The sequence below is a fragment of the Chlamydotis macqueenii genome, chromosome 3 (genome assembly GCF_036417535.1).
Source record: "Chlamydotis macqueenii isolate bChlMac1 chromosome 3, bChlMac1.mat, whole genome shotgun sequence".
Classification (NCBI taxonomy): domain Eukaryota; kingdom Metazoa; phylum Chordata; class Aves; order Otidiformes; family Otididae; genus Chlamydotis; species Chlamydotis macqueenii.
In genome coordinates, this window is record NC_141558.1 from 47,838,539 (window position 1) to 47,851,748 (window position 13,210).

Sequence of the window (13,210 nt, forward strand, 5' to 3'; positions counted from 1 at the left end):
TGACAAGGATTATTACAGAAGATTGCACTACAAATCCAATTAACTATGTCTGTTTACAAAATATCATGAGTAATCACATACAGTAAAGGGGGAAGGGCTATCTGACACAGTTAATGTTTCAAGTGTAGAAATAAGCAAGTCAAATCCTTTACATTTCTTCAACATTTAGAAATAGTCTACTCCTATTTACTAGATATGATCTCCACTCAGAGTCAAGATCATTTCCTGCCCAACACAGGTCAAGCTAACTTCCACTGGTCCACAGCCACTGAAACACATGAAGAATCAATGAATGCACAAGATACAAATGAAATGTCACACTTGCACAGAGTCTTTAATGATGTCATTATCTCCTTGCTTATAATTTAAAAGGAGTATATGCAAAGAGAAGCCACAACTCATGCTGTGCAGGAAGTTAATGAAATGCTTTAACTCAAGATTACTAAAGCAATAATTAAGTGGCAAATACTGGGCAAATCGGGTTTCATAAAAAGAGAACTTCTGAGAAAATTAAGCCAGAGGATCCCTCTACATCAAAGTAATTTACTTTGGATCAGTTGACACCTAGAATACTGTACTGAAACACACAGAAGTGACAGAGGTCCCAGCAGATGATTTCCACAAGGAACATGTTTTCCCATAGTATTTAAAATGTCAATTTTAAGATTCCAACTTGATTAAAATATATGTAATATTTAAGCCAAGAAGCTCAGCTGAAGGCGAAGTATGGAGCGAATACAGACTCTCATCCCAAGAGACAACATCCACAGTCAAAGCAAAGACATAGTATGTGTTGTCCACACTGTGCCATTACAGGATAAAAACCATGTCCTTGCATATTTTGTGATATCTCAGACAAGCAGCTACCTATTGAACATGGAGTATCTACATCCCATGTAGTTTTAACTTTGTCTCTCTCACCTCAACACTGCCTATTTCCTAATTTCAGTAGCTCAGTAGGCAGGTTATCATGAGTCCTTTTCTGTGGCCCCTGTCTCTGAATTTTATGGAATGGAAATGTAGCTCAGGACTGCAGGTTCCATGGGGTAGCAAAGAATCTGAAAGATAAATATTGAAATATTTTGGAGTTTTAATGTCCCAATAACATTACAGATCTATCCAATATGGGACAAAACATGAAAATATACATTATGTTACTTATTTGTAGGGCCCAGTACAGGAATCTTTCTTCACTAGCAAGATTACTGAAGATTACTTCCATTCTTGCAAATGAAAGCAACACATTCTGTGAAAAAACAGAAGTTATTCAAAACAACAAAGACACCTAAATGTAAGTGGGCTAAAACCTAAGCCAGGCATCTTGAAACAACACAGTATTTTGATTTAGCATCACTGCCTGCCAGACTCTTAGTCAGAAAACAAGACCAGTGGGGCAAAGCTTAAAGGAGACGCAAAGAAGCCCAACACCATCTGGGATGAGAGAGAGAGGAACAGCTACAATATTATTCTGCTGCTTTGGAAAGCAAGGCATTGCTCCTATTCCTTAGAGATTGTTAGCAGAAATGGGTAAACTTTTTATTTCATTCTGTTCCAGATCTTGCTGATTCTTGTGGGACAATCTGGATCTTTCCTTTCAGCCTCTCACATGGAAAAGGCACAGATTTACTTATGTATTTGTGTTGTCTAGATATCGAATAAAAACCAGGATAGGCATGTAATTGAGTATAAATATGGAAAAAGTTCACAATTTAAGAAAACAAAAAAAAGTTTTAAAGCTTTGTTTTTTCAAATGGATATGCTTATCCTGTTGCATTATTTTTTTTTCAGAACAGCCAGAAATTATTGAATTCAATTTGAAATTAAAAAGGAAATATTTTTCTTGCTACAAAAACATGCTATATGTAAATAAATTAAAAAGGGAAGACAACACATTTCTTTCATCTGCTGGGGAAAGAAATATCTGAACTCCTGTAAAGACTGTTATGGGCTATATTGTGTTGCTTAATAATGCCCACAGTAGCTGACTCATCCCTGAATTCACAGTCATCTTCTGAGTTCTGTCAGGCAGATATTTGATAAGTGTTTTTCATTTCCACACACGAAACATACTGTTTCATTTTGCACTCCTGTTTCTTCTTTATTTTCTCAAGAGGATCTCCCCTCCCCATCCTCACTCTGCTTCTCTACTCTATCCTGCAAATGTAAGCAAAATAATTCAACCAGATAATGTGTTGTTTGAGGGAAAATTTTTTTTTGCTCTTTCAGACCAACAAAAGAAAGCTTTACTCTGAGCAAGCAGGGCTCTTAATATACAGGCAAAAAAAAAAATTATACCACATTTCTAATATACACTAAGTTAGAAATAAATCCCACAAATGAGCTAGCTAATCTTAATTCTAACAACCCAAAGTACAGCATATTTACTCCGCTGCAATGAGAAACTGCAACGTAACTTTCTAAACTATGATTTTACAATATAAATAAATTCAGAACTATAGGAAATTAGTTGATACTAGACTTGAAATACTCCCCAAGAGTATAACTCCCTCCTATATGCCCACCTATGCACTGAATTAACTAGTCCAGTTAAATCAAACCCCCAAAGAAGAATGTAATAATGAAAAACTATATCATAATCAGGAACAGGGCTATCAGGGGTCTACTACAGAAGGGCGAGTGGAAGGGGGGCGGGGAGGAGAGAGAAAGACAACCTAAGTACAGAATTACTACAAGACCATTTACAATATCAGAAAAATAAGTTGTGTCCCTTCGATTTTGAGACGTGTTCCATGCATTAGCTCCTTTCCCCTAATTACCGAGCTCTCTTATCTTTTCTGTCCTCATCATAAAACGACAGTCCTGTCTCTGGCACATTTGACAGAAGCTTTCTTTGGTCAATTGACTTCAACAATCCAGTAAATAGTTTAGTCAATATCGCCTTAACATGGCGATAACAAAATCAAAATCAAGCAAGGATCATCTTCTCAGCTTTCAGTTACATTTTCTCCTTTTCAGGAAATACAATATAAAAAGTACACATTATACACTGATGTTACACTTTTTGCTGCCTTCTGTTCGTTTTTTTACCTGTGAAGCGAGCAGTAAATAATTATGATGTTTATTTGTCTGACTTCATTGAGATAGTCTGTTTATTACTTGCATTTAGTAGTGTTATTAGGATAATTGGAACCCAATTGCCTTGGAAATTAGATTTTTGTCTGTTTTGGAGATCACTACTGATTAAGATGCACACTATGAAAACACATCACACTATTCTTTGAAGAGGCCAAATACACTTTCTTCTGTTCTCTCACTGTTTCCTAACATGTGATGTTTTTCAGTTTGTATTTTCATTTTCTATAAAACAAGAATAAATACACTTTGGGACTGGACAAGGTCAATTTATAATTACAAACTTTCAAACACATTAAATACAGAAAAAGCAGATCATTTAGGTCCAACTTTGGAAGAGACTATAATTACTGTTTTTTTACTGTTTTAATGAACCAGACTATTAGATAAAGTATGAAATAACCAATGTTAATAAATTCTACCACTGTACACACTATGCAATAAAAATATCTCTTAACTAATCAAACTCAATCTGGATAAAATCAATTTAAGGCACTCATCTGTCCTGCAGTATTAATAATCATTCAGGCTTAGAAGAAGAAGAAGAAAAAAAAAATCTAATTTCATTCAGGAATGGTGTTGATGACATGTTATTGCTAAGAGAAATTTCTTCACACAGTCTTCACTGAACAGAGCAACTTAGTGCTTCTTTTTCAGTAAAGCTGGATTGTCTTCAATTTGTCACATTCCTATTGACTCATTTAAGGCTTCATCATATCCTGGATTGTGAACTCTCAGGAGTATTTATTCAGTACCTCTAAAGCACGTTTTAATCTTGAGGATTGAGTCCTAAGACAACCAAAGTTAAAAACCAAACAAACAACTACTACTGACACATTAACTCTATCTAGAAATTAAGACCATCATCAGTACAGTAACTATTAAATGCTGACGTGTGACACTAAAGACATCAGTTTTAAAGTTCTGAAATACACCTCACCATAATAAAGAGGTGAGAAGCTAGTCATTTGTGGTTTCAATAATATTATTCTGAAGGAAGTTACTAGCAACGCTGCAAAAAGATTCAAAAGACCTGATACATCTTAGGTAAGAAATAAACCACCAGATTTTCAATATAGTAGATCAGTAGATGTCTGATGCAACTTTTCAGTTATTAAGTCTGATGCAACTATTTGGTTCTATTTTGTTATTTTGTCCTGACATCCTTCCCACTGAAAGATACATTATGCAGAATTTTCCAATGCAAACTTTGCCACAGGTAAAAAAGAAGAGAAAGTTGTTTAGGGAATGCACGCACACACACACTCACTCTTTCAATGCATCCTGCTATTTTCACTCCTTCTTCTGCAAATTTACATCTAATCTACAGATAGAGGAGACTTCACCCTCCTTTTCTAGTTTTGGGCTATTACAGTTCCTAACATGAAAGGGAGACACTTTCACACTTCCTATCTCCAATAAATTCTTCCTGCTTATTCAGAAGCAGAAAGTGTTAATAACAGCATTTTAAAAATTATTTTTCAGAACTCATTTTCTTTGCTTTTGAACTGCCAAAATATACACAGGCATAAACAAGTAATTGCACTAATTTTTTAAAAATCAAATTATCCCACTTCCCTTAAATCATGAAATATTAACATTTATCTCCCAGTAAAAAGAGAAATTTCTCTATCTTGGGAATAAACTATTGATCTGTAACCACAAGGAATTGCATTTCATGGACATTCCTGCAGTTTTCCTACAGACAACCACCTGGCATTTCAGCAGTCAGTACTGAGGTTGCAACCCTGAACTTCATGACTTTGTCACAGCCATTCGTTAGCAAAGGGATCAAATAAGCAGCCCTTATCTTTGCAACCATCATCTCCAAGAAACAGCAACAGAACTACAGTTAACTCCACAAGGTCTCAGTACATCAGAAGGAAACAAAATTCACTCTTCGGTGGTCGTATATCTTGACTAGGAGAACATGAAATTTTTAATGAACATTGTTTAAACAACTAAGAAATTTTATTTCCTCCTGTCAAAGGAAAAGAATACACTACTAGCAATCAAAAAATGAAGAAAGGTGCCCCTAAGTTAGTTAACATGACATTTTGAAAGAGGTTTTTCAGGTAATAAGTCACAGATGAAAATCAGTACTTTGCATTTTTATGCAATTCTAAGTAACAGAAAATTCCTTAACTCACGGTTTTACACGTAGCATTTCAAACTATGGAGTGGTACATTTACCCTGGGACAAAAAAGTATTTCAAAAAAAGGTAAGTTCACGGTTACATGACTGAAACATTATTTTATAAACAATATATGCTACAGAGCAGCTTTAAAAACAATCAGTTGAAATGTGTCATTCTATAATAAGGGTTTTGCTACAAACTTCATAAGAATTAGAATCTCATCCGTCCACTTTTGCTTAGCAGTTCCTTTTACTTCCTCACAAAAAAAACCCACGTAGTGCAAGTAATGGATGCCACGTAAAATATTACTGCCTGTTATCTTCTGAAAATGTCTCATTGCCTTGTGTGTTTGATGTCCTTTAACTAATCTTAACGTGTTCGAGACTTGAAAGATCTAAAAAAAAGAAAATTTTCTAAAGAACTAGTGTATTCTTGGACAACCTGGATTAGAAGAGCAAGTTGGGAAGGAAAAAAAAAGTGCCTGAAAATCTAATTATTTATCTATATCAAGTACCATCGGGGACATCAGAAAAACTAGCTATCCTACTTCTATTTCCTTTTTTTTTTTTTTTTCCCCAAAACTAAGAAGAGGTATTCTGGACACCAGAATGGATTTTTGAACAAACAGATCGTTCTAAACAGGTCAAGTAAAAAGGCTCAGATTAAACATTCAACAGTTCTGAAGGAGGAAAATGGCAAGAATATCTTAGATGTCACCAAAGGTATGAGATCTACTCAAAGTCTGTTCTAAAAGATAGAAGGACAATACAATACATTTAAAAGTATAGATACTTTTCCAAGACACTTGATTCTCTTAACATTTCCTAACAAGTGGTATGGTTTGATACCTACATAGACTCTTGCACTGAACACTGAATTCTATAGGCAGCGTAACACGAGCCAGTATTATTATATCTCATGGTTTTGTTAAGAATGTGCTTCTGTCATACATAATTCTCTAAGCATCTTTTGATCTTAACCCATTCGAACATACCTGGAGATGTTATTGAGCAGTCTGTACAAACTGGAAGTTAAATGCAAGTCTTAAGTTAAGAAATAGAGCTGCCATTAAACTCCATTATTCTAAAGCTGCTTATTTACTTGTCTAAACCAGTTTAAATAATGGGATTTAGCATTCATTTCTTTTAACTTCACAAGCAACCTCTTCTACACTTGCTGTCCCAGAAAATTACAAGTTGAACTGAAATTACACGTCTTGTGATCTAGATTGATAGAGCCAAAAATTAAGCTTACATATATTATTGCTTGCTCAACTTATTGCCTCTGGCCACCAAAAGTTGAAGAACCAGTGGTTCAGGGTGTTTACATTTGCACGGAAGATCAATTCCAGGAAGCATCCTAGGTGTCTACTGTTAGGTCTGTGCTTACTAACACAGAGGCAGAAAGACATAGGTAAATATAAGAGTCTTTGTACCGAAAATGCATTTGGCAACTTTGTGAGAGAGATATGGAAAGTTCCTAAGTTTACAAAATAGAGAATTTGCGCAAGTAAATGGCTACAGCTAAAGTCTTCCTTTTACAGGCAAAATGTGAGAACCGGAGGAATGAAACAACTGCCACTCAACAACAGACAAACAGAAAAACAAGTCAAAGGCTGGTTCAGAGAAAAAAATAAACTTCTTTAAAGCAGCATTTCCAAGCTCAGAAAAGGTTAAACTGTAGGTTTACCTTATACCAAGTAGTAAAAAAAAGAAGCTTCATTATCTCATGCATGGTCTTTCAAGGCTTGATGCTAGTATTCTCTTCAAGGTTGTCCAGTGTATTTATAAATCGGAGGGTGAACAGAGGAGAAGAGCTATGCTTTTTAGGTATTCTATCTCTAGCTGGAAAGTGTCCACTTGAATGACAATGTAATTTATCATGTAGGGAAAATGCTTCACTGTATTAAACAGTTTTATCTACACAGTTTAATGTTTGTAATAAAGTTGCATGGAAAGCTTCTGTAATAATTTTGATTAGATCTGCCACTTTCTACGTTCAAGAGGACATTAAACAACTACTCAAGTTGTCCAAGGCAAGTTTAAAAATAATTAAGAAATATCCTTTATAAAAGGACTGAGCAACATGCCCACAAAACAAAATTAATAATCCCCCAGAAAGGAGTATAAAACTGTTAACTATCATCACTAACACTTAACTCACCAAAATTCAAAATACTGTAGTAAGACTTGTTGATGAACTAAGGGAAGAAAGACCACACAACCACACAGTGTAATAAAGGCACGGAGAACAGAACTATACAACCTCTACTGCAGAGCAGCTATCAGTTCTAATCACGCTCGTAAGCCTGGGATATTCTGTTTATGGGCAAGAGAACAAGTTTCTTGAGATCCAATATTTAACAAGGAGCTACTGTAGTATTTGTTCTGTTTCTGAATTTTTTGAAGACAGAAGCCGCAAAGAATCAAGAAGAGCTAAGCTGTGTTCTATGCCAAGTACACGTTAAGGAAGACATTTCAATAATCCAGCACTCTGGAAATCCAAAACCACTGATCAGTAAAACAACTAACTATGCCAAAGATCAACAATAGTCATATGGTGCAACGTACCATACTTTCAACCCATACCCTTGAGGCTAAAAAGGCAAATACACAAAAGTCAAAGGCTGATCTGACTAGAAGGCAAGGAAGGAGCACTTCATGACCATGTATTTGAAATATGAGTACATATTTCTACTGCACTAATAACGATGCTACAAAGCAAAGTTTTATTACTAAAATATTAAAGGATTTTTATTCATCACCTAGTACTATAATCAAGAAAAAAAAAACCCCAATGTTACCTATAAATCAAGTACTTTTTTCAAAAAAGGGAGATCAGTGCTTGAAGGGAGACACATGAATTTTTAAAATGTTTAAAAAACCTAAATATGGAAAAGTACTAGTAGTGTAGGAAAAAAAAGGAACATACATTGGTAAGGTTGCTTATATTATCTCGATTTTTCCTTGTGACCTTTTAAACAAACTGCAGAACTAAGAATGGAGTTTTCCATCTACTGATACATAACAGAAAATGGAACGCTAGCAGAAACACTGTATATTTTCCTTATAATCTCTACATTAGAAAAAAGAGGGGAAGTCAAGCAATACACATTTAAATACAGATGTTTAAACATATGTAACATATTTCAAGCCTTACGTTGTCTCAAAATGAAGCAAAACTTAAAAAGCAAGATTACACATACCTGATATACCCTGAGACTCTGTCTGTAGATCACAGTACCACAGCCTGTTCACTGGATCACACCCTTCTCGGATAGACAGCAAGACATATCGACCATCGTCCGATATCTGTAAGAAGTTACAGGGAAAAAAAAAAAACAAAGACAATTTATCCTCTGGAAAAAAATAAACCCACTTGAAAAGTTGATCCCTAAAGCCCTAGCAAAAAATAAATTGATGCCTGTGAATAACCTAGATGTTGAAACCCAGGTTCATCAAACGACTCCAGATTCGCACTCTTGGCGAATTAAGCCCTGTAAGATCATTTTGCTGACACATGCACACCTTTCTCTACACAGGCCATCACAGTATCATGTACAGAGCAGTAGAGTTTAATCAGAACAATACCTGTTGTTTGAATGGGGAAAACAAAATTCAGTTGCCCACAATGGTGGCACAATGAAAACCATCAAGTCTGCACCTGGCAAACATGCTTGCTCTGTATAGCTGCTCTGTCAATCTATTTTTCAGAAGTTGTTGAATACTCACGTACTTATGCTGTTATTCACGGTATAACATACAACAGAAAAAATTACCCAAGTAGTACAGGTTAGCTTTGGATTTCTGGCTGCCTTATTCCAATGAGCTTCCAAAAGTATCTGCTAAAAGTCGGTCCCAGAGTTGGAAGAACACTGGCAGCTTAGTCTGTCTGAATGACAGTCACTTAATTCACAGCACATTTTCCCTCAAGTTCTCAAGTGGTGGAATTTATAAGGTGTGTTTTCTGTCACAAAGCAGTATGAAATTTCTTAGAAACCATCCAAGCTGTAATTTTAAGGGTAATTCTGCTTACTGTGGCAAACTAAATGATGCCATTTTCATTAGGTTTACACACACAAAAACCTCATGCTGCTGTTAAATGAACATTGTAAGCAACAATCACATTTTCTGATGAAGCTTCTTGATTTGCTTTCTCACATGTATGTGCATGTACACACACGATAAAATTTCCAAAGTGTTGTCTGCTGATAAAGTAATCAATGAATCCTTCTTTCTACTCAGGCTTTACAAACATATTCTGTTTCCTGGCAAAGCTTTTGAAAGTGCAAGTCCATCAAGGAAAGGCAGGAAGTAAGAGGAAGTCATCAACTTACGGCTTCCCTCTCCTAACCGAGCTGTTTTGAACATATTCCAAAATTACCAGATTTAGATGTTTTATTAACAGCCGATACAGAAGGCTGCTTCCTGTCCACATTCTTATATAAACAACATCTAATGGAAATTTAAATCCCTAGTCGCAAAATACGAACCTGAGTTCTGGAAACTTTCCACTTGGCCCTGAACATATCTTAAAAAATATATATATTTATGTTTTATAATTACTTCTTAGATTTACTTTGGTTAGTATTAGTAACATTAGTTGTGCAAAATATCTGTAGAATTAGTTCTGCAAAAGAAGTTCAGAAGAATTGGGTCCTAACTATACTGCTATTCAAACAGATCCATAGTTTTCAAGACGCAAGGGAACTTAGTAGAATACAGAGCCAAATCTCAGTACATGAAAACTAAGAAAAAAAAACCCCAACAACTAAAGACCCCTCAAAACAACAACAAAAAAAAACCAAAAATGAGTGTTTGCAAGTTCTATTTTTTAACAGGCATTTTGTCAACAACTAATTATACCATTAAAAATGTCCATGCAGCTGAAAGCTCACAAAGCAAATGGAAAAGAACACCTACTGGATTCCTATGGGACAAAAAAAAAGCCATTGTATGAAACAGCTTAGCTAGCTTTAACAGGGCAGCCTGCAAGATTGAGACACTTTGTCTCCTCCTTCCAAGATAGGAGCATATCCACAAATGGAAACCAAGATTAGGTGACCTTTTTTGAAACAAGCATCTTCAGTGTTTTAGGCAAACATTAACTGCAGGTGTCAGTTTTAATTAAACTGGTGACTGCAGTATGCTTCTTAAATAACTGTTCATACTTGTAAAAGCACTGAGTTGCCTTCTCTTCTTCCCTAGCTCATAAAACATGTTCAAGAATTGCAAGAGGTGCATACAAATATAACTTCAGTTAAACTCAAGAGTATGACACACAGAATTCTTTCATAGTCAGAACTCACATAAATTTGTTCTCTGATGCTGTGAATCAATGATTAACAGAAGACTGCTCACTTTACTCGAGAAAGAAAACTTATTTGCAAATTTCTGATGATGCTGCTGCAAGGGCAATTCAGAACATCTGATGACAGCAAATCTGAGTACATCTAATGAGTTCTTCCGTCCACTTTCCCAGCTGGACCAGTGAAGAGCTGATAGCAGTTTATGTTTAATTTGCAGTAGGAATTCCCAAAGCATTTTGCTGGTGGGATGCCAATTAGGTCTGTCTCTATCACTAAAGCTATTCTTACATCAGTGAGTTCTATAACCCAAAGGAATTTGACAGAAACAGGACAAGACACTGTTGGCTGCACCATGCTAAAATGTTTAGTATTATACTACAGATTTAAACATCCACATTGCAAAGTTACAGTATGATGGGCAAATATTGGCAGCAGTACCAGCTTATGTGATCTCCACCTCTAGCTCTTCCTACTGCTATGGCTGTATCTTCCTACTGATAAGCTTGTATCCATGCAAGTTCATTCTCATGGTCACATCAGTACAAGCATTTACCATTTGTGTGGTAAACCAGACTGGGAAGCTGATCCAGCTGAAAAAACAGCACGTTAAAAAGAAAAAAAAAAAAAAAAAAAAAAAAAAAAAATTAAATTTTTTTAAAAGTAAAAGAAGAAAGACTCACCCAGAAAAAAAACCCCAAAACTAAGAATCCAGGAGGTTAAAGAAAAAAAAAATAACAAAAAAGAAAAAGAATAAAAGAAGTAGTCTCACTGCCAGATTAGTATCTCAGTCAGTTCACCGTGCAGTTGTACAAATGGCTGAGTTAACAGACAGCACTGAGCAGCTGAAAACATGAATAACAGGGGCAGAGACTGATTAAGGCAGCTCATATGGCAGCACTGACGAATGTGTAATCACGGCCTGAATGCCATTGACTCTTCTACACTGTAAACAGACAAGAGTCTGGGTTTCAGAATGGCAAAAGGAAACAGGATTTCTCAGTTATCATTTGGGTTACTCTTATGCTGCTACATCATCTTCATGAGCTGAACTGCAGTCCTTGCTCTTGGCCCACAAACTTATGAACTGAAATTTCATACCAGCATTTCACTCAAATCTTAGCATGCACTCATGGTTCAGTGTAAGTGAGACAGCTGTAATGTCAGAACTGACAGCGTGGATCAGAAGTAAATTCTCCTGGTTTCCCACATCCAAGCTGAAAAGGAAACACATCTCAAGAATTTCTTAGAGTGCACGGGAATGCTAGTCAGTACACATTTCTCTCATTAAAATAATTTCTATAACTTCTAACAACAGCCACGGGTAAAAGGTAAGGAGGCTAAAAAGCAGTTGAACATCTTAAAATGACATTCAGGTCCTGTCAAAAATAGGACAGAAGAAATTCTGTAGCCTTTCAACCGGAGCTTTTAAAAACCTTCAGCATAACAATGATTTTACTGGCATAACACAGCACTAATCCCTAACTCAACACTAGTAAGGCAAGGAGTATTTAAAAGAGCTGATGTTGGTATATTGTTTGTAGTTTCACTGCTGCCATTGAGTCAGTCGGCAATTTTGAATTTATTAGATTTATTATTTCTGAAATATTTGCTGTGACCATCTTTACACCATACAAACATACAGAAGTATCATTACAATAGCTGTGCTCTCAAGTACTGGATTAAACTCTTTAAAGTAAAATCTTTATAAAGAAGTTTTGGTTTATAGTGGAGTATTTTTTGGTTTTTAATAGCAATTTTGTTTCAATGTTGATGAAAAGTAACGACTGCTTAGAAAATCATTGTGAGATGATGTAGTTTACCTTAATTTTTTTCTTTCATTACAAAATATAGTTAATTCATCATACAAGCCATATAAGAAACCCCAAAGGGTTACGTGTTCCACATTTACAATAGTGGTAAGCATCTATGAAGATCCACAGCAAAAGTGAAGTTAAGTATTTTGTCCACTAGCAGCACATTTCAGACCAAAAAATCATACATAATTAAACAAACAAACAAACAAGAATGAACAGGAGAAGGCTGTTGGGTTTGCAGACTTCCTGGCTTTACGTATCACTCCTCAACTAAAACGTCAATAGGAGAGACATTTAAGTGCTTTGCTTCCAAGTAAAGTGCGTGACAGCAACCCCAGTGAATATTAATGCTAGTTCTTTGAATGCTACCTGGGTAGTCACCACTGCATGATTCAGGATAAGGAAGAGCTCTCTATTTTTAGTTCACAAATACGTGCCCTTCGAGTGCATAGTATTATATTAAGGCAACTATATATACACACATCATTCCTTTTTAAGTTAATTGATTGAAAATTTTACCACCTCTGCCCTTTTTATTATCAAGGTCAAGGTGGAAAAAACTAATCACTGTATAAGTTGTTTCTGTATAACAAGATATTAAAAAACTAAATAAGTAAAATTCAGTTATTAGAAAATATGCTTGTGTTGAGGAAAAGATAAATCGACTTCTCCTTTAACTGCGGACATCAACACTATTATAACCTACAACCTGGTCTGCATCTGTGGTTATTTTACAAAGTACTGCTCTTCATGCACTAGTGCCCTTTGCATACAGAACAAGGCATTGCTAACTAATGCATTTCCAATGAAATAGAGCAAATGAATCACATACAAAAAGAAAAAAAAAAATCAAAGCT

The 13,210-nt window shown here is 35.5% G+C and overlaps 1 protein-coding gene across 1 annotated transcript in view; it reads right to left on the bottom strand.

Moving 5' to 3' along the window:
• The window catches only part of PREP (prolyl endopeptidase), a 99,142-nt gene that overhangs the window by 65,157 nt on the left and 20,775 nt on the right, over positions 1–13,210 (bottom strand). The window contains exon 7 of the mRNA XM_086745260.1: positions 8,437–8,542. Coding sequence (XP_086601386.1) covers positions 8,437–8,542 — 106 coding nt within the window. The remainder of the gene's footprint in view (positions 1–8,436; positions 8,543–13,210) is intronic.